At 40.3% G+C, this 26,530-nt stretch overlaps 1 protein-coding gene across 1 annotated transcript in view; it reads right to left on the minus strand.

Moving 5' to 3' along the window:
* HS6ST3 (heparan sulfate 6-O-sulfotransferase 3) overlaps positions 1-25,864 on the minus strand; it is a 327,937-nt gene extending 302,073 nt beyond the window's left edge. The window contains exon 1 of the mRNA XM_075138296.1: positions 25,293-25,864. Within this exon, the coding sequence (XP_074994397.1) occupies positions 25,293-25,864 (572 nt within the window). The remainder of the gene's footprint in view (positions 1-25,292) is intronic.
* Positions 25,865-26,530: the final 666 nt, after the last annotated feature.

Consider the following 26,530-nt stretch of genomic DNA (forward strand, 5'->3'; position numbering starts at 1 on the left):
TATACACATTGTATGTGCAAAATAGAAATTAATATAGTCCTAGAATATCCAGGAAGTCAAACTTTTGGGGATGGAATAGAAGTATAATTCTTTCTCTGCCTACATATATACTACTGTAATATTTAAGACCACTTCCAAAGTGGACTTGGACTGTGTGTTAACTGGGCATGCAAAGTCACTTTTACTCAGTCCTGTGATTCCTAGAAGACATTCGGGACCAAATAAGATTCAGTAGTTTAAATGTAGACAATCAGTTCTATTTCAGGCATCCTAAGGTAGCACCCCTCCAACCCCAGGTTTTGCTCTAAAGTACTGCAGGTCTCCTATAAAAATTTGCATCTCCATCTCAACTACCAGCCAGCTGCAAGTGCCTAGTGTACCCTAAGGGAACTAGACCATCAGCTAGTGGACTAGGCAGAATATCTTAAAGACACTTAAAAAGCCTTTCAACAACAATGTTTATATAAGTGATTCCTGCCTTCAGCTCTGAAAATGTTTGAAGTTAGGCACCTACAATCTCTAATCATTTTGAAAAAATGTTACTTTAAAAAAGCTAATAATCCTAGCCTTATCCTCACCTATTCTTCAAGCTATTACAAGTTTGGTTTAGATTTCATACAGCAGGGTTTTCTTCCTTGCTTGGTGCTTCTATCATTTAGTTTCTTCTCTTTTGAGTGAGACTGTTCTCCCCCAGAGTATATTCTGCTGTCCTCCCTCAATCCCTCAACTGCCTTTACACTTATAAAAGGTTATGCATAACAGACCATCAGTGAGCAAGTATACCAGATTAATTCCACATATAAACAAAATATATTTAACACCTTTTAATCCTACAAATCCAAAGCATATTTGCCACTTACAGTCATCAAAGCGCATGTATATTATAAAGCTGGCTTCCTTAGTAATGCCAAACAAGGATAAATAAGTAATAAAAAAACCAAAGGGCTGAACATCTCAGGAGCTGTGCAAATCAGTACTGATTTTTAAGGGCCATAACTATTCACTCTCACTTCCAATCTTCAACAAAATCAGTTTCCTGACCTCAGTGCAAATCTGAAGATGTCTGCTCATTTCTAGAAGCATTTGTACTAAAAATGATTAGCTCTTGAAACTGTAATGCTATTCTTTGTGGTCAAAAAAAGTAGATTACCATGAACTGCATAAAACAAGAAAAAAACCAAACTGTTCAATATTTTGCTTTTTATAACCTTTAAAATTACAAAAAAGCTATGTCATTAGCTAGTATCTCAACACTGATTTATTTCCTGCTCTATTCCATAAATAATGTCCAGCAACAGAGAACAGACAAAAAGTGATCGGACAGCTAGTTTACAAAATAGATCAAACATATTTTCTACACTTTCCTCTAACAAGAAAATAATTGCTGCTATTGTAAATCAACTAGACCTTTGAGTAGTAGCTTGCAAACCTTTCTCTGAAAAAATCAGTGATTCACATAAAAAAATTCTTGTAGAAGGATAAAAGAATTCACATGGTCTTGCAGCTATGTCATTCTAGAAGGACACTGTTCCATGTTTTACAAGTGTCAGATTTAAAAAAAAGAAAACAAACAACCAGATTTAAAACCTGGAATACTATAGTACATACTGAAAGAAACCAGCTGAAATCTGTAGCACTCTTGAACAGACTACCATTATGCTCACTTTCCAATGCAAGAAAAAGAAGGACAAAGCTCCCTGCCTGTTGACCGTGTTTGTCACTTATGGAAACTTCCCTACTAGAGGGAGGGCAGTAGATCTTGGTGCCACTAGGATTATATTTAAAAAGTTTGTTCTGGAAGATTTTGAAGTACTCATAATTGCAGGAGATTTGGAAAAATTCCAATAGATTTTAAACAAATGCAGTTCAGACCATAGGTCCCTCATATTCTTAACACACACACACCCTTATTCAAAGATTATCTTGCTGGTAATATCCCCTACAAGCCAGTTAAGTCTGAGCCACTGTCCATTTTACTGAAGTGCTGGCAGCAAGTCAACACTGCCAGTTGCCGTCTAGTCCCTCACCAAACCAGTTAGATTAAAACACACATTTGTGCAAACCTGTAATTTCAACACCCCCCAGAAAACTGTCAATATCAAATTACCTGGTCAACAAAGCATAGGTTTAAAGAAGCTGCTCCTCAGTCATTTTAGGTCCTACTTGAGAGAATAAAGTTGTGGAAGACTTATCAAATAACCCAAAGCCCATAGTTCTGTGATATCTCTGAAGTAGTTAGCTGAGGGTTTTAAGAAGAGAGGGATGAACAGAACTTGTCTTGAAAAGTAAAAGTCAAGTTATTTTGACTAACTGGCAAGTTATTTTTGGATCACTGTATGAAGATTTCTGTTAGAAGATGAGTATACCTCATATTGTATCAAGGAAACCTCTAAATTTCTTTATTTGAGAAGAGTTTCCTTCCACTGGTATCACTGGTGGAGATCTCAGGGTGGCCTTTGAATCTTCATAGCATATATTCTAAGTTTAGTTAGTGTGATTTGTTCCAGATGAAGCATTTGAGTCAAGTAGTCTGAAACACTGAGATAAGTGGAAGCAAGCAATAAAGTAGTTAAGATTGCGCAGTGACCTGACCTCCCCATTTATTACCATTTCTCAATAGCAACACAGGAATATGGGAAGATATAGATAAGCATTCATTCCATCTTCTGAAACAAGGAGATGCTGCTGACATCGTGATTTTAAATCTTATCCAACTGTGGAAATTTGCATTCTCTGCTACATGTAAGAAGTATTTTTAAAAAAAAAACAACCAAACAAAAAACGCCACAACTCTCTTTTGAGGAAACTATTTCCCATTCCCTTTCACCCAACAGCCAGAAGATGCAAATGTAGGATATGTCATTTGATAGGACTGCACAACATATGTGACTGAATGGCAAAGGCATGCAGCAGGGACGCTTGAGCGATTGTAAATAAAACACTGTGTGTGTGCCGGGGAAATAGTCTGCCTACAGGCTAGGCAATAATAAACAGACATATTTAGCATTTCCTAAATTAGAACAGATGAACTTCAGAGAGTTTAATTTACCCATGCCTATAAACATGAATGGCCCTTAATTCCATGTAAATCAGAATTCATGTTTTCTTGACTTGTCAGCACTGAAACACCATTGAGAAGTTCTGCCTCCTTAAAATACATCAGAAGTGCACCAGTAAACACCTAGATATATTGTCTCTGTGCCAGTAGGGATTTCTGTTGTTGTTGTTCTTGAGAATGACCTGTGATTTTGTCATGTACTCTTACATAACCATAAACTTTTCCTGGACTCTTCTCTGATTAAGAATGGGGCGGGGGGGAAACAGGGGTTCTGCCACTGTTGGGCTGCTGCTACAAGGCAGTGTGAGAGATGTAGGAGAACTATTTCACTATGTATGCAACAACTGTCAATCGATTATCTTTTCGCAATAGGTAATACTGTTCTTTCTTTTCTGAAAGTCATAAAGCTGGAGTCTGTTATTGGGACTGAACTGAATCTTTCCAAATCCTTCCCAGAGATGCAAAGCAAGTAACTACACTAAGATAGTTATGGTAAAATGCCTTGGTAATTGGCAGTCATCCTTCCACCAAGATGATGCCTAGTCTTCTTCAAAATCGAACATCAAATAACCTAGAGCAAGACTAATCTGTGAGAACATAGTAATTCTTAAGTTCAAACAAAATAAAGTCTCAAATCCCACAATAAAGTGTGCATGTAATTTTTGCATAAGTAGAGTATGATGTAATTAAGTTTACACCCACTAAGCTTATCAGTTAATTGTAAATTTGATCACTTCCTCAAAAAATTTAGGAGAAGAGAAATTGTGGCAATCAGTGGAAGCATTAGACATTCATACCATCAACTGCAGGTACAAAGTTTGCTTCCATTAACGTCAAATAAAAAAGGTTTTATAGTGTCATTGCACCATTGCTATTTACATCCAAAACAATCATTAATGATGGCAGTATATATGTTGCAGTGGAGAAAAGGAAATAAAGCAAGGGATTTCTCACCTAAGTTCCTGGAAAACGCAAAGAAGCATTGTACTCCAACTCTGGAGCTGCTTGCCCACCTGCGCCTCCTTGGCTGCTCCCCCTGCAGGATTAAGGGAGACACACAGTACCAAACAATACTCAACAGATGTGTTTGGAAAGCAGCAGCAGAGAAGTACCTTGGCCCTTTCTCGCCCCTCCCTTCTTTACACTGTGAGTAGCCAGTCACCTTTATGTAAGACAATAATCTACTTTATTTTAACAGGGCCAAAATCAGTCTCAACCTACTTTCAACAGAAAAAAAAATTGAATGAAACATCATTAGCTTAAAATTTCTTCCTATACACTTCCAAAATATTAAGGACTTTTTTGTAACAAGTTCTTCTCCACAATACACTTCTTACCTCTTCTCTCCAAAATGTTCTCTCTTCTCTCTTTTTATATATAAGAAGAACATAACAGGCGCAAAGGAATATGAGCTGAAACAAACTGAATAAAAGATGACCTGACTGCTTTGATCAAAGTTACAAATAAAAAAAACCAAGTCACTTAGTAGCTGTAAAAACTGTGAAGCCACTGGGGGAATACCAAGATAAACAAACACTATATTCCTGTGTGTAACCAGTGTAAATGGCTGAGTACAAGCATCTGTGGGCAAGCACGCAAGAGACCAGAAGTGTGGTAAACCCACATTTAATGTCATGCTAAGAAGATACGAACTCATGTTCATGCTTTACAGAATTTGGCATCTTCATTATTTCATGAGATTACATTTTACAGAACACCATAAAACTCTTTGCAATTCATATAATGTCATGTGATAAAGGACTAAAACAGCAGTTTTAGGGAATGAGTTGGTGGAGAAGAAAGGAGACTAGGGAAGAAAGGAGACTTCTTTCCTCAACACTGAGCACTCTTAGCCATTAAAAATACAGAAAAGAAGCACACAAGTGACAGAGAGGGACAGCCAGCAAGTACGGAAGCTACAGGGCAGCTAAGACTGACAGTGTTCTTGACAGCTTCAGAAAGCAGAACCACAGTCCAGCCTCAAATAGTGATTGAACAAGGAGACTTGCTCAGGGACCCTGAGGAAAAATCTCAAGATTTTTCTGGAGAGGGAAGAAGGAGTAGGGTTTGAAAGAAGGACTAAGGAAAAGCCAACACACTTGAATGACAAGTGAAGCAAGCAGTAATTTGTTTTCCAGCCTTATAACTAACTCTCCCTCACCCTGAGGTTTTCATATTTTTATCCTCGTCAGATTTGTTGTGTTCTAATAAAGTCTTTAGTTTCAGAGATTGAAAAGTTTAGTCTTTTTTGGCATGCTCAATATAAAAACGTAGATGGGGATGCATAGAGGAAGTAATTCCACCTAAATGCACTGTCTGATTCAGGGTCCTAAGAGATTGCACTGCATTTCTGGAAAAAACAAACAAACAAAAAAAAACCCATCATTTTTTTAAAAGCCTTGTACTTCAAGATTTAAAATTACAGTTCCAAGAGCCAGTGTAATTTATCTTAAAAGTGCCAAATGAAGGTAAAGGATTTCTTTGCTTTATAAATATTTAAGAACTCACAGGTAATATTTCTAAGCATCGCTAGTGTATGTACCTATGCTAACAGCTGTACCACTGAATAAAAAGCTGTCAAAATTTGCATTCAGAACTTCAGCTGAATGGGATTTACCATAGCAGATGTATCTAAGCACATCTTTTTATGTGCAACTACTTTTCATACCGCCACCTCATCAAGCCAAAAATGCCTTTTCATTACGGAAAGGATTAAAAGGTGCGTATACATGCAGCTCACAGAAATTTTACACAAGAGTTAGGGCATGCAGAAACTTCTTGTCTCCTTCCTTCAAGAGTTTGCATTTATCTTGAAAAGTTACAAGGATTTCACTGCTGTTATTTATAAACTGCTTCTCTATCAATAATTCTCAAAATGAGCACTGTCCTAAAAGGACTCTCTTAATGTACAAGTTTAGGATAGGCAACTGCTAAGAGTTCAAGGATTTGAGTTATTTTTAAAGACAGCAAAAATACATCAGGCTACCTGTTGTGAGTTTTGAAAGCTGGAAAGAGCAATAGGCTTCTACCCTACCTCTATGTTCTATGGATGGCAGTTCAATTTGGATTGAATTGCCTGTTAAAATAATTATATAAAATTGTAGCCAGTTTTCAAAATTCCTCTTAAAATCTCCAGCACTCTGTTCCCCTTCAGTGCCGAGCCACATGTATCCTTCTGCTCCTCCTCCGCACTCAGTTTCAGTTCTGAAAGGCCCCAGCCTCCCAGCAACACTCACAGCCTTACCCCCATCTGCTCCGATTCTACCCGTGCAATCCATTTATGTTTATAATGCAGCGCATCCTATGTCCTTTTTCTTTCTCTACCAGTCCTCCCCTCACGCACTCCTAAAACAAGGGACCTCCAGACATTCTGAATTTAAGCAAAGCCAGGAGTTTATCAACTTTAAGAACTTCCTCTGCTTGTCTACTTCTTGCTCTGGCCACGCAAAACACCTAGAGCATACTTGCAAAGAGCTAGTGAGTAAAAAATCACTGTATCACATGGCTAGCGATGTCATGTCATCCTATACTTTGAGAAGCATTTGAAAGATCTTGCAGGGAAGGAGCACACAACTTCCTTCAGTGTAGACCATCAACGTTGGACCCATTCCTTATGAGAAAATGAAGTTATATTATACCAGTTAAATTCTACATTTGTATCCTTTCCCTCGCATCAATCACAATTGCCGCAGGGTAGGGAACTTGCTATTGACATAGCAGAACTGCTGCAGCCAAGAAGTAAGCTTCCTCATTCACGGTGCCTAAAAAACCTCCTTTTACCTTCATCCCAAATAAGAAAGAAAAAACCTCAGTATATATTAAAAATCTATTATTCATTCACCCATTTAATTAGTCATACATCTTTCTCGGCCATTGCCTTAACTTCATCTCAAGTGTGTTCATAAAACGAACTTCAGATATACTGACCACACTCTACCACACCTATGCCTTCCAAGTCCTTAACTCCCGTATCAAATTCAGAATTCTTGTCTTGTGAAGTCTTCCAGAATTCTACCTATGCCATTATCCTTAACTGTTCTTTTTCCCAACTTCTTCTAACCCAGGTATTTCTGATGATCATCTTCTCACAACTAAATTCGTCACCTTTTTCCATACCTCACCCACTCTTCCAAATCACGAGGAATAAATAAATAAGTAAATAAACAAATCAACCAGTAGTAAAAATCATCTCCTTTATATGAATCGGTGGGGTTTTTTTTGAAAGGAACCACTGTGTGAATTGCTAATTTCTCATGCTAGGGTTCTATTTTGTAAGACTGAATTTCACTCAGATTTTGGACTATCAAGTCTAACATCCTGGTTTCAGTGTATAATACAGACATTTAATTAACTAAAGCCACATCACCAGCAATACAAAAAAACCCAGCAACAAAATAAGAAAAGACTTAAAGGTACAGTGGCAGGACAAACAACACTCAGCTCAGAGAAGAAACTTTAATTTACAACCAGCATAAGCATCACATTGCAAAGCCCCATTGAGACCCTTGGCTTGCCACCATTGCTGCACGAGCAGTAAATAAAACTAGTTAGTTTACAGCATGAACTTCTACAAAACTTGCAATTACATCTTTGCAACACAGTCACATAAGCATCAACAGTAACTGAGAGCATTATATCGTTGGAAAAGTGCGTAGGCCATTAATCTGTTCTGAATCAAACGGAAGAAAAAGGCTAAGCCCACTCTAATAGTTTTTCAATAAAAAGATACTGCCACTGAACTTCTCATTGAAGAGATTCTTCTCCTCACAGCAGCATTTCAGCTCTAGAAGACTTAAGTTTAAGTGAGCTACTGATGTAAAAAAGTATATCATAAGGTTGAAGAATAGATTTTTAGTTCTTCATTGGGAATCCATTCCCAAGATTGTGACCAGAATGAGGTCTGAGATCAAAAGCGACAATGTACTTAAAAGCATTTTCACATGCACTGCTAACCAGCTTGTATCTCAGATGATAAGGGAAGAATCAATCTTCAGGAACTGGAGTAATACCACAGGGTCATAGGGCCCATGTGTCTGTGGTGCCAGCAACTGGAGTGAGCAAGGATATGCATGTCAGTGTGTGAACACCAGCGAGTATCAAGCCAAACTAGCCAAAGAGTAGGTTAAGTGACTGGGAAGCCAGGTATCAAAGCAGCCATAAGTTTAGGGTGTTTACCTGTGAGCAAGACAACTGAAGTAGTTAGCTACTGGAGGGACCAGGAGGTCCAGCTAGACCAACTGCTAGAGAGACCATAGGGTCTGGTGAGAGACACATTTGTATATATGTATGTGTCTGAGACAACTGGAAGAGTTGGCTACTGAGGGGCCAGGAGGTCCAGGCCAACTGCTGGAGAGACCATAAGGTCTGGGGGGTCAACCGAGAGGTGTGTGTCTGTGTTGGTGTATGCAAGGGGGTCTGTAACAACAACTGGCACATGGCTATAGGCCTCAGGGGCTCACACACCCAGGTACCAGCAGCTGGGGAGACTGGGGATCCAGGGGCCAGCTCCTGGACAGACAGTGTCTAAGGCCAGCTACTGGAGGGATCCATGTTGTGTATATACATTTCCCACTAATGGACTTTTATCATGATCAACCAGAGAGGGGAACAGGATAAGGTCACTGGTACTGTTTATGTTTGCGTGAGTGCTGTGTTTTCTGTCTGCATTGCTCTCTGTGACTGGCCATGCATATATTATATACATGTATTTGTGCAGGTGTCTACTGGGAATACATGCTCAGCCTCGCTATTGGTTGGACCTGGGGACACGGAGCTGTAGCAGCCTTGCCTCCATTGAGCGACTGGAATTGGCAAACCCCTAACAGACATACTGGCCTAGACCAAAGGTCCAGTATCCTTGCTTCTGACAAGCAAGTGCTGATTAATAGGAAAATTAACCAACAAGGACAACATCTAGTTTATCCTAAGTACTCATCCACCTTTCAGAAATTGTAGCCTGGGGACTTCCCAAAATGGTGTATTTAAAGGCTGTTGACAGACTTCTTTATAGATGTACTATTGTTATTTGAACCCAGATTAACTTTTAGCATCCACAGTGGGAAGGCTCACTGCCTCTTATTTTGAACCTGATACCTCCCCATTTCTTGACACTCCTTGGTTATCTGCTTTACGTGACCTACAGTTTACATACAGCAATTCTAACTCCCTCAGCACCCAGCGGTCTTTATCCTAGCCAGTCAAACCTGGCTCTTTAAAAAATGTTGGCACAGAAGTCATTCCTGCCTTGCCCTGAACATTAAGCATCAGGTTAATAAAGCTAAGGTTAGGAGAGATCTCTGGCAGTCATTTAGCTCAAACCCCTGCTCAAAAGTCAGTCTAACTAGAGCAGGTTGTTATGGGCTTTGCCCAGAAATTTTGAGTAACTCCAAGGATGGAGTTGCCACAGTGTCTCTGAGCAACCTCTTCCAGTGTTTGACCACTTTCATGGAAAAAGAGCTTTTCTTCTCACCTAGCTGAAATTTCTCATCTTCCAACTGGTGTTCATTTCCTCCTGTCCTATCGCAATATGCATCCAAAAAGAGTCTGGTTCTGATTGTCTACACACTCCCACTTGGAAATCTATTCTTATCCCCACTTCGGGGTCATCCATGAACCTGCTGAGACCAGACTCCGTCCCATCATCCAGGTCATTAATACAGACCTTTCAACAGTGTTGGCCCCACTGTCAGTCCTTGAGTGACACGACAAGTAATCAGCCACCAGCTGGATTTTGTACCACCGCTCACCCCCACTTGCAGCCCAATAGGCCATCTTGCTATATCGCCCTGTCACCTAGTCCGTGTCTCCCCAGTGTGCCTCAAATAATACTGTGGGTGAGCATGGCAAAGTCCTTGCTAAGGTCAATGAGAACAACATCCACTGCTCTTTCGTTGTCTGCACGGCCAGTCATCTCATCATGGAAGGTAATTGTGTTGGTCAGGCATGGTTTGCCCCTTGTAGCTTTGTGCTGGCTATTCCCAGTCCCCTTCTGGCTCTTCACGTGGCTGAAAATGGCTTCCAGAGAAATTTTCTCAATCACCTTCCCAGGGATGGAGGTGAAACCAACCAGCCTGTAGCTCCTTGAATCCTTCTTGTTGCGCTTCTTGAAGAGGAGTATAATGTCATCTCAGAGCCCATACTGTGTAAGTAAAACTAGGATGGTTTGTACACATCACTATGCATTTATCAACAAAGAAAGCCAACTGTCATCTTAGCACTTACTTACCTAAAAAAGTCTTCCTGCAAGTCCTCACAGTCAGCTTTTTCTTCACAATTCATAGTATCATTATCTCGGTATTCATTTTCTTTCCAGATGATATCCCTTCACCTTTATTTGTCAGCATTTGAGAAAATAAATAAATGAACATATTAAAAATAAAACAGAGGAAGAATATTTCTCCACCCATGACATGACCTTTCTTCTCATTTGATAGCAGCTTAGGTTCCCACAGAGCTTTTGATGGAAAGCCTTGTTGAATGCCTTTGGCAACCCAAGCAGACTATGATCACCAGATTTCCCTCGTGAACATGGTTTTTAACTCCTTTCCAGAACCCTACAGGATTATTCAGGCATGATTTCCTATTGCAAAAGCCACATGGACCTCCCACTGTGCTGTACGAGATAATACCTGTAATAGTTTCTCCTAGTTTTCCCATTGCAGATGTTAAGCTTACTGGTAAGTAGTAGAGGTCTTTTTAAAAATTACTTTCAAATTTTCCACATACCAAGTTTTAAGCTGGAGGTCACATCCACATTTAGTAGTTTGGCTGTTTAATTTTTGAGCTCCTTTAAACACCATCTGGTTCTGGCAACTGGCACCTTTAAATACCATCTGGTTTATGCCTTTTTTTTTTTTTAAACTTGTTTCATAATTGCTTCTACCAACACTTCAATTTGAAGAGAGATCCTTTGATACATCCTCCATAATGAAAGGTTCCAGATCAGAACTTCTTCAAAGCTCAAAGATGAACACAGATGCAAGAGGTAAAACAATAGCTTCTTTTTTGATAGAGCTTTATTTCCAATCAGAGGATAGAAGGAGAGATCATCTATTAGTCCTACGCGTTCTCTAATGGGCTTCTCGTTCCCAGCGTATTTCAAAAAGATTAATTTTACACCTTCTGCAAATTGTTCCTCAAACACCTTTCTTAACTGTACTGCATTTTTACCTTATCCTACCAGAATTTATGAACCTCTGTACTTTGCTCTTGCAGACAAAACTTGACCTTTTAAAAAATGGTGAAAACTGCTTTGTGTAACTACCTCTCTTACCCTGCTGTTTAGTTATGCCACACTAGTTTCTTTTTGGACTTACTGGCTTCAATGGGTGCATGGATTTTCTCCAAGACTCCCACATGGCATCCTCAAGTAGTTCCCATGCCCCTTGCAAGAATTTTACTTTTATAATTGGTCTTCAATATGCTTTTTCATTTTAACTAGTTTTCTCTAAAAAACAAAACTTCCAAAGCAGAGGATTTTCAGAGGCAGAAGAGTTTGATCCTGTAAGAGATTTAAATACATTTTACAGAACAACTGTTTGACAGTAACACTTTGAATCAGATCCTGCACACAATGGTCAGAACCACATAAAAAACTGCTTCTCCATCTTCAGGTTTGCGGACTAACTGCTCCATGAAATACTCACTAACTGTGTCTAGCAATTTAATCTCCACATCAATCATTGCTGTAGCCACTGCCACTACCATGCAGGCACCAGGCTGACCAGGGAGCAATACAACTAAGAGGCCAGAAGAGAATGAAAGGGCTCCAAAGAGAAACAAGGGGAGGAGAACAACCACAAAATAAAGTCAGCTTCTGTGCATTTATACACCACATTGCTCATGGGGCTCCAGGTACTGGAATTAGACGTTTATCATTTTTCATGAGCTGCTCTTTCTCTTAATTTCTAACCCATGATTGCAGATAAAAAAAAAATTAGCATTCAGATACTAGATGTGAATTCAAGAAGCAGAAAGCAAACCAATCTCTATTAAAAGGTAACAAGAAAGCATAAGCTAACTACTTAAAATTAGCTCTCAAAAATTTAAGACAAATTAAAATTTGACTACTGAGATTGAACAAGCCACTGCAAAGCCAAAACACCTGCTGAAAATTGACTTGATAGAGCTATGTGCATTCCTGTGTTTTGATGCAAACAGATGTTCTATTTGGATCTCCTTGCTTATTGCTTCTATCATGAAATCACTTTTCCCTTTGTGTACCCCCAGGAGTATCTCCCCCCTACTTATAGCTAAATTCTCCTCTTTACTTCATACCTTTCTAGTCCCAAACCATCACCTTTTTTCCTGAGGTTACCAAAGCATTAGCAACCTTCCTTCTTTCCCTCTGTGTCAGAGGGACAAAGCCAGGAGCTATCTACCTTCCTTCACCTGCTGGGAAGGACTCCCCTCCTCAGAATGAAACTGGTGGCTTACCCTGCAGACCTGGGTTTCAGTACTGTCAACCGACAGCCGATGGTAAAGCACTAAATTTTTCTGCCAACTCTGTCAATGCTAATCTTAAACACCTTCTGCTCCAAGACATCATAAAAGCAGAAGACTCTGGCATGCTCTATAGAGCCAACTTGCAATTGTTTAATACTTTATCCTAGGAGAAACTGAATACAAATCCAAGGGGAACAATTATAAAAGCCCTCTGAGCAGCAGCTTAAGGGAGCAGACAGAAACACAGAGGAGTTACACAGAAATGCATCTTTTCTGTCTCCTGTCTTTTCAGGTAGGGGGAAGAGAAGTTATTCTTATCAGTTTTTGTGTACTGCTAGGAACAGAGGGAGCAATAAAACAAAGAATTTAGGACAGATTAAAGTAGTCAATTCTGTTAGCCCTTGCAAGGCCAAACAGCTAAAAATCCAAAAGCCCCTTTGAACCTCAGCAGGGCAAAGAAGCTCAACAGAGCCAAACAATTCAAGCCTGCAGCTTGCCAAACAAACCGAGCAGAGATGAGCACAACTCCAACCAGCTGATTCTGTACACAAAGCAAGCAGGTACAATGCAAAGGGGATGCGAGTCACACAAGAAAAACATATAAAACAAAAGCAAAAGAGCTGGCAAGTTAGGAAGGACAGAGATGTGGGAGAATGGGCAACATTAGGCAGACAAGAAGTTAAACCAAAAGTCTAGGATGTACCTTGGATAATAGGAGGCATCTTTACGGGGGGGGGGGGAAGAAAACATGATTGTGGAAGAGAAACTTTCCTTTTTCCACATGTCCTTCTAAGCTCTTCTGTTATCTATACATACTGCACAAAATGAAAATCCTCTAGTCATATAGTACCAAAGTTAGCTCCTGAAATGATACACAACTTGTAATTTTGTTTAAAATATCAATGCAACTACAATGACCTTCTTGCTATGAATACTTCCTAATTCACTTGATTTTTATGTTTTGTTTGGGTTTATTTTTAATATTTTCTTTGGAACTACCTGATAATGGACTGAAATACAAGTAGCAGAGCATGAAACAAAAATGATAAACATCTACCATTCCCACCGCTCTCCTAATTAAAGCTGCAGTTCTGTGTGGCCGCACTTAAGCTTCCCAGTCAACCTGTTTGTCAGACGCAGTCCATCAATTTTACTATTACTCTATAGCAATGCCCAGCAGCCATTTAGATGCCTGCTACTGACCCATATCACAATGGGATTCTTTATCCCACTGTCAGATATCTGGCAATTTAATCAAAAGGAAAGGAGATATACACTAATATGCAAAAGTCAGAGGCAGTGCTGCAAAACCCAACATGCATTTACATGCTCATTGACCCGCCAGATTTGGACAATGGATGTAAGAGACTAGAGATCAAAATGAAGACTTTGCTGAGGAAGGTAATGCGTTAGAGAGGACCTGGGCTTTTTAGGGAAAGCTATTTTCAGTTACTCCTTTCATTCAGGCAGCTAAATTTTCTATTTGGAGGAAACCATTTCAACGGGCATTTTCAGGTTTTAAAAGCTTGTCAAAAAAGGCATGACCACTTTAACACAGTTGAGCTGAAGCTTCCGACAAGTCTGTAAACCTTTACTTCACAAAAAAAAGGTTACGTAGTAAAAAATACATACACACACAAACTAATTATTTAAGGTTTCTCCCCAGTAGCTTAATAAGTAGACTGATTAAAAACAGTTTTTAAGATCACATCTCCTGAATTTTTCCTACTTAGTGTTTTTAGGCATTTATAGTCCACTTAAAAGAAATGTAAAGGTATAAACACCAGTTCTTTGCCTGTATATTTATTCCTCTTCTGTGGATTCTGTATTTGCCTACAGAAGATTTTATACAGAAGTTTTGAACCTTGCACAAAAGAATCTTACCTATATTGAAAGTTCAATCCAATAATTCAACTTTGGAATAGGAAAAAGAAAGGCAAAAGAGTTATATTCTTTCATTGTAAACTCTGGGTAGTTATTTCATGTTAATACATGATAATTAAGATTTTACACTATAATTTAACTGAACAGTTTAATAAAGAAATTTATTACTGTAGGTGGAGGTTAAAGAGCTCTGAAGAACACTGTCTGCAACATGAATATGGAAAACTATAAAAGTGTTAGTTTTCTGGATAAAAATAATTTGAATAGAAATGCTTGACTCAACATACCCTGAAACTGTATAAATATTACAGAACACTAGGGAGTCCAAGTATTAACAACAACAACAAGTATGTGACCACCTCTTATTTACTGAATTGCTGTTCAAGTTCTATTTTATCTACTAAGCTCAGCTTAATAAGAAAAAGTGGATCCTCCCTGGCACCAGAGAAGCATACTATCCCAGTCTTAAAAGAAATGTACAAAGGAAAATATTTACAACACATGCTTGAGGCCAGCTTTACATTGGATGTCATGGACATATCATAACACAATAAAAAAGTTATTGCTGGTAATAAGTTGTTTCTTTTGACAAACTAAAGTAATGCTCACAGAGAAAAAAATCATTGCATCTATCCTTCCTTTAATAATTATAGCTTTTGATCCTGCTCAAGGAATTTTTAAACTGAAGAACAGGGAGTAGTTAAAAAAGACAGACCTTGGTATAATAGGGACTGTCAGCAGAGGGCTGCCAAGATGATCAAGGGGCAGGGACATATGACACACAAGTAGTGGCCAAGTGAGCTAGGTTTGTTCAGCCTGGGCACAAGGCAGCAACCAGGTACACCTTCTTACTCTGTGCAATTTTCATGTGGGAGTGTATAGAGAAGTCATAACCAAACTGTTTCTGGATGCACATAGTGATAAGACAGGAGGAAATGAACACCAGTTGGAAAATGGGAAATTTCAGCTAGGTGAGAAGAAAAGCTCTTTTCCCATGAAAGTGGTCAAACACTGGAAGAGGCTGCTCAGAAACACTATGGCAACTCCATCCTTGGAGTTACCGAAAATTTCTGGGCAAAGCCCAGAGCAACCTGCTCTAGTTAGACTGACTTTTGAGCAGGGGTTTGAGCTAAATGACAGCTAGAGGTCCCTTCCTACCTACATGATTCTATAATAAATCCATATGACTAGTAGTAGAGAACAATATAAAATATTTCATAAAGTTACTTTTCTCATCTGAACCTTGTTAAGTCAGCAACGGAAAAGATACAGCTTTAGCCTGACAGAGGCTTTTCTGGCATGAAAACATAAAGGTTTTGCAGTTACAGAAGTTATTCATCACTCACATTTGAAGCTTCTTGGAAAATAATGGTCCTATCCCATCACAAAAAATTAAGGACTAGTTCAAGGATGAAAATATTACATGACAACTGTGCTACTGGGGATTTACAGTGTAGGAGCTGAAGATGCTTAATTTAACATTTGGGTCTCTTATTACAACACTTATCTGACTTGAGAAACCTAAGCCAAGAAAAGACCTATGTAGGACAGGAGCTCAAATTAGCTAGTACTTGAAGTTTCTCATTATGTCCACAACTTTCTCTTCCAGCAAGTATAAAAGAACATAAAAGAACCCTAAACGGAGTTTTATTTGGAAAAAATGAACTTTCAAATTGCATAATTTTGAGTCTTCCTTCACCTCGCAAGACTGTAGCTTTATTTCTGCTCCTTGCTCTCTTCTGCTGTCTTCCAGACTTCGCTCTCACTTTGGGCTCACAGCTTATTCCTACACTGCTTCTCTTCTTTCCCCTCTTACATTGAGGAGTTCCTCAAGGAAACACCATCAGTTGCTATTCCACCCACCCCCACATTCTCAGCCATAGACTGTGTGCAAAGATGGAAACATGGAAATAAAGTAAAAAATTACCAAGTAGCTACTTTCAAGTGTGAAAATACACAAACACTGAGATACAAACATATTTACTACTTAAACAAAAGCCAGCTCAAAAAAACAAGTTAGGCTACTTGGTTAAAGAAAAAAAAAGAAGCTTTTTCCAACATCACTACCTCTAAACTTTCATTTAACATACATTTAAAAGCATAATGTGCCCAACTCTTACAACAGAAATCTCTAAGTCAGCAAGCTCTTTCCATTGACACTATTAGACTTTAGATGAGAATTTGAGAAAAATTTATATTTTTGATTAGTGTTTTGTTAAGTATGCCTCCTTCCTTCACTCACCTCACTTTCAAGTTTATTTGTTTGCAGAAGGTAACTGGTCTCAGAGAGGTCAGCTCCTCCACATACTCTAACATCCTGAAGGGGCCATTTCCTTCCAGTACCAAACAGCTCCAGGAACCACGTGGCCAGCCTTCTCATCAACATCAAGTTACTTCACAGAACTGGGAAGTATACTCTCACGTCAATTATGAATATCATGCTTTGTTTCATCAATCCTTCATTATTTTGACTTTGGAAATTGAAGTTGCATCTGGTCATTGCTTTCCCCATCCCAACATTATTCTTCATATGGCATTCAAAGTTTCCCCACTACTAAGCCGGTATGTTTGGCATCTCTATCTGTTTGCAGATATTCAGAGCCACACTTCAACCTGCATTAATACACTTTCACAACTGACATATAACTGTATTAATGCAACACTTCTAATATGTCTGAAATCCACTTTACATCAATCATTTTCTAACAGATTACTAATTTTTACAGAAAAGAAGGGGTTTACGACATTAAGTTTAAACCACCAATTAAAAGCCAATCCCCCTCCTCCTTTTTCTAAGATGACTTTAAGCTGTGGGCCAAACTCCAGATCTTTGAGGAAGTATATATGAGGCCACCTAACAGTAAGCTTCATAGCAGAACCAAAGTCCTCCAAGCTTGAAGATAAAAGGCCCTATCCTTACAAGAATCCATTTTATACTTTTTTAGTCAATACATATTGAGATCTCAAGCACTGATCATGTAACAGACCATAAGTACTTCAAGAGTTATTGATTTTGCTACTCTAGAATTTGTTCTGAAAGAAGATCCATGCCATCTTGAACCAAATCCTAAAATAGTTCTGTTGTTAATTCCCCCCCCCCCAATTAATAGTTGTTTCAAGGCTGAATCATTTTATCGTAATGGCAGTCCAAATTAGACCCTTAGTTCGTACAATCAGCCTCCTACACAGTGTTTGAAAATCTTGTTCAGCAATAACAGAACTTTGAAGGGACTTTAAGTTACCTTCTCAGGCAAAACCGAGAACATTAGGACATCCAATGTAGTTTAGCACTAGAAGTTTGGGTTATAAATACTTCCAGAGAACAGGCAGCAAGCTGAATGGAATACTAAGTACATTAAAAAATACAGGTTCCCTTGCTTTCATCGGGTCTCATTCTGCACAGAGAGCAGCAGAGTCTTTACGTTATTAGCTCAATTCACTACCATAGCTGCACCAAACTCTGGGAGGAAATGTTTTACTCTTGCTGACTTAAAAGGCAAAATATGAAAACTGTTAACACACCTGAAGGGAGAAATCATTCAGTTCAATCAGCTCTCTACACTTTCCCTTGAGCTTCTTCGTGATCACTAGAGCTGAGCTGGCAGAGATTTTTTATTTCCTCCACGAAGTGTTCTCAAAAAAATCAAGAGTAAGCTCACAATTTTATCCCTATTTTTGCCACTGGCTGGGTCTACAGATTTAATCTCTATCAGTGTAATAGCACTAGGCAGCAACTTTTCCCACTCACACAGTAACTTTTACCATTCCACCTCAAACCAATACATACCCCAAAGCTACGTAAGAACTTATTTTAATCAATATCCTATTCAAGAGGATTGGAAATTACTCTAAATTAGACAGCTAGATAATAGAAATTAAAAAGCTTTTTAATAACACGAGAGTTACAACAACGGCTATGTCTTATAACAATGTACAGCCCTAGGGGATGCTACTCACACTTTGACTCTTTCCTCCCCCAGGGTTTCTCTGCCTGGCTCCTGCACAAAGAAGAGAATAGCTCCTTTATCTTAAAGAAGATCTTATTAGACAGCCTATTTTCCAGAATGCAGTATCAAAAGAAGCCAAAAACCCACCCCAACATGATATAATAAGCTAGATTAAAAAGGAAGCAGCAAGGTCTGCATGAAAGGAGCACGCAAATTTGCTTGGGTAAATCACTAAGTTCTCTTCCAGGAAACTAGAACTGCTGCTCAGGTGTTCATTTTCATAACATGCACCTCCTCAAAACTTAGTAAGTTTCACACTTATCTGTAAATTACAATGATGGATGAGTAAGAACAATCAATTCCCGACTGAATTAGTGCTGACTACTGTTTTATCAATACAGTAAACATGAGTTCTAGTAATTTTTGTAGTCCTCAGCAAGGCAACCTGCTGACGTTTATTGCAGCAGTTTCAAAAGTCTAAGGACAAGACTCATCTTTGAGTCAAAAGTTTTCCAGAGCTGAGACAATCTCAATGCTGAAAAGTTCTGTCCCCATCAATTATTTGTCTGCTACTCTGGGCGGGGGAAATCTTACAGGGGACAAGTACAGTGCAAGAAGTAGTTAAGGAGAGTTGCTAGTTTTTGCCACAAGTCCTAAGACAAGTTATCTTTAAACGCATAGAAGAAAAGATTAGCAGACACCATTACTGTCTCAATCCAGTTGGATCAAATCAGTCTAATTTCCCTCTAAAATATACTAATTGACTTCAAACAGGAACAGTGGGAAGGAAATGCTTTTCTAAAAGAAAAACTTAAGAAGTAGGACTTTAGATAACATTTCCTATTAGTATCATAAGCCAGAAAAAACACAGACTAGAAAAAAACATGATGTGGCAGGGGCAGATCTCCCTGGAAAGCAATTCCGAGAGTTATATCAAACAAAAGGTTTATTAACATGGGATTTAATTCTATTCAATGTTTGCATCAACAACGTGGATGCTGAATACAAAACACATTTATTAAATATGCCAATGATGAAAAGCTAGGAAGGACAAAAATAAAATTTAAATCAATTTTACAAATTAAAGAAACTGACAGAAGATTAATGAAATCAAGTGGGGATGAGCGCAAAGCTCATATAAAAAGACAATGGGAAATATAAGTAGTAGTCTTTAAGAAAATGAATAGTGTCTAAATCCCAAGCTGAACAGTCAATGTCAGGCAATTGCAAAATAGGCAAACATCACTGAAGTGTACAGCCACAAGCACAATTTTCAGAATAAGCGAAGTAATCTCTTTTACTCCACTTTGTACTACACTTACAAACAAAATACTGTACCCCCACTGAAGCATCACGTTTCAAGAAAACAACTGACACAAATCCAAAGAGGAGGAACATTAAGAATAGCCTACAATAAATAATGAATGAGCTGGATTTGGTTACATTTTAAGAGAAGGCTGAAAGAGGACTTCCTAAGAACCATAGTACCTAGTAGGCTACTGCAGAGAAAAGGGGATCAGTTTGTTCTCAGTTTCTCAAAAGACAGAAGATGCAATGGGCTTAAAATTGAAGTTACTAAGATTCACACTAAGCACACTGGGGGGAGACAACACCACTTTCCAACAGTAAAGACAATGAAACCCTTGGGCAGATTACCAAGGTTCTTTTAAAGCATCCAACGGTGGAAACAGTTAAAGAAGGAAAAAAACCCACACTGTCAGTAGCAGGACCTCAGGAAGTTGTTTGATCCTTGTCATTCCTTATATTTATTAAAAAAAAAACCTATATAGAGCTTACTGGCTCTAACATTAATTTCAGTAGAAGGTACCAAGGTATGGTAGAGAATTTGTGCTCTTTTTTCAGTTTAAACATTTGTGGCTTTTTATTCTCTTCTCCACACTACCTTCAGCGTAGTCTTAATTTTCAATTAATGCTCTTACATTTTTATGATGATCCTAATTACCATGGCTGCAAAGAACAGAGTCCATCTTACACTCTGTTATTGCTAGAGCCTTAAAAACACTCAGTAGTCAAATAAAGGACTGCATAAGAAGAAAAAGGAATTCTACTAAAAATTTCTATTCAACCCTCCCAATTTGATGACTCATAGATTTACTGCTGATTTATACTTCCATAGAATAACAGAGCACACAGTAAGTTAAACAGACATGAGGAAAAGGAGAGTATAATGGAAGCAAATTAATGAAAATCAATAGTTTCAAAGACTAAACTGCACTGATAATAAAGCTCATGGGGTTTACACAATTAGACTGATTTCACTGTTTCATATAAGAAAGTTAGACAACACTTTCAATGCAGTGTTCTTTCGAGTCTGTAGTTTAAAAGATTACCTTCCTAGTTTAATCAAACTTGTAATAAATAATAATGAATAATTACTAATGATATTGCAGGCATACTAGCAAGGGAGAAAATGTGCCTTGATTAGGACTTCTAAGGTCCCCTCTCAATTCCTCATACAGAGAGTAGATGGTGTGTGAGGTAGGGCTTGCTTTGCCAAAGTTTTACCCGGTAATCTAACAGAGGCAGACAATCAGTTTGGACAGTGTCTGTAACATTAGACGTTGAATTCTTCTCATCTGGTTTTAGACATCAAGTCCCAGTTGGCCATTCCAGGCTTCCCTTGTAATCAGTGAAAGGAAGAACTGCCCTCCAGAATACAATTCAGTAGGTCTCAGACATGTCTTAGACCCTCCAAAGGGTCTGTATTATTCTGTTTCCCCCCACTGTCTACAGAGGCAGCCTAACATCACTCACTTAGACTTGAGACTGACTCTTCCCTGGCTTCCCAGGTTAGACACCTAACAACATTTCTCTTCCCTTTCTTTCCTCAAGCAACGTTGGCTAAGGCTCCATAGTCCCAGCTTCTTGGCACCTCCGAAGGAAAGCCAAGTTCCAGAGGCGGAGCTAACACAAGCATCATCAACTTCAATGACTTCCAGAGAGGGCAGAGCAAATACACAAAAAAAGAAAAGACTGTTACTTAACAAAAAAAAAAACACCACCCAACCAAAAAAACACCCCAAGGGTTCCGTACCAGTCTCAGTTACTTTCTGTTGTAACAGCCATTTTTGTAAGGCAGAGTAAATAACCCAAGTTGTAGATGCAACGCATAGCCATAACTCTTCTGTTAAATGTATGGGTGGTTATGCTACTGATGCAAGAACTTCCATGCGAACCTAACTGCATCTTCATGGGAAAAGTCCCAATGCTTTAATTATACTAATTATTTGCAATGTTGAGCTGAAAACTACGCTAATAAAAATTTAATTTAAAAATGTATCATCTGGATACCCTTCTCAATAACCTCACTATCCAGACAGCAACTTTTGTAAAAGTGAAAGCTATACATGAGTATGAAAAACTAATAGCCTGGCTCTGTAAACTTAGGCAGGTATTTCAGCAGAAGATCTCACATCCTGAAAACTAAAACATATGCAAATGTTTGAAAAAATACAGCTTACAGTTGTTGGTTTGTTTTGTTGGGTTTTTTTAAAAGTAATTTTTAAATTATTCAAAAGAATAACTTTGATTCTTAACAAAAAAGATAGTTCTACAACTTCACAATAGCATCCAATACATTGACAACAAACAGCTTTTCATACTGAAGTACCTCAGCTGGGACAAGGGCACAAAACACTTCATATCATTAAGTCACAGAGAGGTAAAGGTCCAGCGACAACAAAATTAGAGCTGGCGCTTGGGCTTGAAAGAGTTCAAATTGCTGGGGCATGGCAGCAACTTCTGCCCTGTGTTCCATGTTGGGACCCAAGACTTCAAAACACAAACATCAGAAACGGGAAAAGCTGATATGAAGTCTCTTCAAAACCCTGATGAGATTTCAGAAGTAAAACATCTTTAAACACACTGCCCATGAAACACAAAGAACCCAGGATGAGGTGAGGTACCGCTTCACACACCTTCTAAGACCCTTAGGATCATCATCCATTCCCTCCTTTCCCTACCACCTAGCCCCTTTCCTCATGAATTCTAATTATTGTTTCTTCATGAACTCTTCTAAAGACCTGCATTAAAAGGTAGGACTTAATCTAACTTACTCATAACAAAATAGCAAAGATAATACTTCTGAGAGCCACTTTTTAAATTTTCACTCACGTTACACTATTACCTGCCCTCTAAGAAGCAAATTTGCAGAATGAAGAGATTTATACTCTAAATCCCTTATTTTCTCTATGTAGTAAAAGATAGGCTACATATATAGAGATCTGAAAGAACAGATTATATTAACACCCTGCTATGAGGAGGAGAAAAAAAATATATTAAATACACTTAACACCATCCTTACTGCATCAAATATATAGCACAAAAGATCAAACACCTTGGTATGAAATTCATAATATTGTTTGTCCTGCTGCCCTCCTAGCCACAAAGAAAATTCATTGTCGGATATTTAACCAATTTAGCCTAATTTTCTGACTCCATAGCTGGAAGGTAGAAGAGAAAACTTGAGCTATTCAAGGAAGTATGCTGCCTCAAAAAAAGCTTTAAAGGATGACTTAAAAGTAATCAGTATGCTTTACTTTAGACTCATATGCTAGTTTCTTGCTTATTTTAGGCATACAGTCTCTTCATTCTTAATTCTCCATTCAGACATTAAAAAAAGACTTAGATGCATGCCTCTAATATACAGTCCTCCAGCAAAGGCTTTTAGGCTTGATTCAAACTTTACCAGGAGCAAAGACATTCATAGCAGAGACAATCCGTACTTCGGGGTTATCTGATTCATTTTACAGCTCCTTGAAAAACTGAAGTCAAGCTACATGACTATAAAGAAAAAAGAAAGGAAAAAATGAAGAGGTGTCTGCCCAGCACAGGATATAATACAAGAAGGAAGGAGTATTAGAACAATGCAACAAATAATTATTCACAGTACTTTCCTCACTTACGTAAAGACGAATCAAGAAGTACAATGTCACACTAACCAAATCATTCACTAACTAAACAGAAAAACTTAAGAAAATGCTATTCAGCTATAATGGTGAAATGTCACTACGTATCTTTCATCAATTAAAATAATTACTAATTATCAATCGAATAACCACCATGACCTGCTTTGTAATTCAACTCAGTTTTAAATTTACTTAATATAATCGTGTTTTTTATTTAAAAATACCAAAGCCACTACTCCAATTTTACTGCCCGTTTGTAATCTTTGCAATTCAATTTAATGCTCAGTTATTTACCTACTAATATTCTTCATGAGAGAGAAAAAGAGGACTTCAGTGGCAGATTATGTATTCTCAGACATTTCTACAAGTATTACCTTCCTCCTCCCGTCCCTGGTTTACATTAAGGAATATTCCATAAACAGTTAAAGTTATATAGTTACCACTGAGTTATTTTGTCCTTGAAGATATTCACAGCATTTCTCTTCCACTAGTATACAAGTCTTTACCTTCAGCTAAAAATTTTTCACAAAATTGGATGAATAACCTTAATACTATTTTGCAAGTCCAGTCCAAGTCCACAACCATCAACAATAAATTCAAATTATCCTGACTGAGTCATGCCTAACTTTGCGGTATGGGAGGGCCTTTGATGTTCACATCAAATAATTTTCAAGTTGTTCAACAACAATAACAATTATCAACTCTATTGTCTTGATGAATAGGCCCTGTGAAAATGAGTCCACATGTGTCATGGACTGTATGTGTTTTCAAATGACAAGACACAAACCACAATGTGTGAGTGGTCCTACTGAAAATTTAAAGTTTGCAGAGTCATAAAATTAAGATGGATAGTAAAATGAAAGACCGTAAGTTATCTGGAAAACTATATAACTGAAAAAAAGATATTTTTCCTAAATATTTTACAGATATTGAAATTACAATCGTTACAGTGCAAAGATTAAAGACAGAATTCAGCTCATAACTTAACTACACATGTTCAAAATCTATCATACAAATAAAGATAGAATCTAACATTCGTCTGAAAATCTGAATTAATGGTAAATAAATCAGAACAAAGCCCAAAACTTACTGAATCACCTAGAGCTATCTCATATCAAGAGAGATTGCCCATCTGACAATTTTTCCATTTTAAAAACAGAAAAGATCTTTTGCAAGACCCAACAAAAGCGCAATACAATATAACGTGCAGAAAGGCAGCATGCATATAAAATCCGAAAGTTTTCCACTGTCATCAGATCATCAGAAGAATATTAACACTGTAATTTTTGCTAGTACTGCGCTTCCTGCACAGAACCTGGCACACATCGTCTCCGCACAGAACCTGGCACACATCGTCTCCTGACTTTCAGCTCGCACATACTTACAGCAAGCGATCAGTACACGACGCGAAGCAGAGAACCAGTTTCCTCAGAATCAGGGGAAAAAGAGAGTTTCAGGGCTTCTGGATACCTTCAGAAGTAACTCCACTAGTTACACCATTCAGCAGCTGCAGCTACCTTAAGACTCTGCAGAGGCACTCTTCTTGTGCATAAGAGTGTCTTGGTTTTTAAACATCAAGTTTCAAATGGACAAATGGATTCGAGAAACTTCACAAAATGAGTAGAGTTTAGTTTCTCTCGCGCTAACCCGCACAAAAGGCAGCTGCATACGCGCTACGTGGAATCAGCACAAATTTGAGGCGAAGCGAATGCATTACACGTAACGACCAGGGAGGAGAACAGCCCAAACCAGAACCTCTTCTGGGAGACAAGCCTTTTTTTTTTTTCCTCCGTTTGCTTCTTAATGACGACCACAGCGAACAATTCTTACCAAATTGCCGGAGAGCGGGACCCGCTTACAGGGAGCCTTCCCACCGCGCTGGGAAAGGTGGGATCAGATTTCGAGCGAGTAGAAATCAAGCCCCACACGCGAGACCTTCCAGCAGCGTGAGCCGGCACCCGCCGCCGCGCTGCGGCCGCCCCGGGCAAGCTTCCCCGCCGCCTCCCCATCTCCCCCGCGGCCGGCACTGACCTGAGGGTGCGGTTACCGGCGCAGCCGCGGCGCTCCATGGCGGCGGGCACGCAGCTGGTGAGCTCGGTCCAGTCGGCGTGCAGCCCGCAGCTCCAGCCGGTGGAAAAGCGGGAGAAGAGCCAGGTGTCCTTGTCGCCGCCCGGGCGGTGGCAGGCGCACTTCTTCTGCCCGGCCCGGCAGTAGCAGGGCTGCTCCAGGCGGATGTTGCGCACCAGGTGCCGCCCGAAGGTGGTGCCGCCCGTCTTCTGGATGTGGAGGAAGACGATCACGTCGCGGCCCCGCATGTCGAACCGCACCCGCCGGCACAGCTCCCCCCGCGCGAACGGGAACTTGGCCACCAGCCGCGGCAGCGCCGCCGCCGCCTCCTCCTCTTCCTCCGCGGCGCCCGCCGCCGCCGCCTCCTCCTCCTCCTCCCGCTCCGTCGGGCCCCCCCCGCGGCGGGCGGCGGAGGCCGGCGGGCGGCGGGGGCAGGCGGCGCCGGGGCAGGCGGGCGACACGTACTGGTAGACGATGAGCAAGAAGAGCAGCGCCAGCAGCGGCGGCAGCAGCCACCTGTTGAAGCGCTCGTCCATGGCGATGCGCGGGGGCAGCGCGGCGCGCGCTTAGGCGCTGCCGGGCGCTGACAGGGCGGCCGCCCCGGTCGGATCCCGCAGCCGAGGGGCGCCCGGCTCCCTTCCCGACGGCATGGTCCTCGCAGGCGGCCGCGGCTCGCTCAGCTCAGCTCAACCCAGCCCAGCGCGCCGCGCTCCAGCCCGCCCGAGGCGGCCATCCCGCAACCCGCGGCTGAGGCGAAGGGGAGGCGCCGTGGCGGGAGCGCCTCGCGCCGTCCCCAGCACGCGCAGCCGGGCAGCAGCAGCACCAGCTCCCGAGTCCGCTCCGCCGGCAACTCTCCAGCCCAAACACACCGCTCGGCCCCCCGCGGGGCGGGGCGGGGCGGCCCCCGCCCGCCAAGCCAATCGGGGCAAAGCCGGCCGCCTGAGCAGCCAATGGGCGGGCCTAGCACGCCGGCTCTGTCGCCAATGAGAGCGGGCGGCGAGTAAACGAGGGCGGTGGGAGTCGCTCGTCGCTCCCCTCCAGGTAACGGACCGAGACCGATAGCGCGCGGCTGGGGGGGAGGCGAGAGCGGCCAATGAGGCGGCGGGGGCGGAGCGGAAGGCAGCCAATGAGATTGACAAGGGAGCTCCGCCAGGTGAGCGGGGTTCCCGCGGCCGACCGCGGGACGCGGCGCGAGCGGTGTG

This window comes from Calonectris borealis, chromosome 1, assembly GCF_964195595.1.
Source record: "Calonectris borealis chromosome 1, bCalBor7.hap1.2, whole genome shotgun sequence".
NCBI lineage: Eukaryota > Metazoa > Chordata > Aves > Procellariiformes > Procellariidae > Calonectris > Calonectris borealis.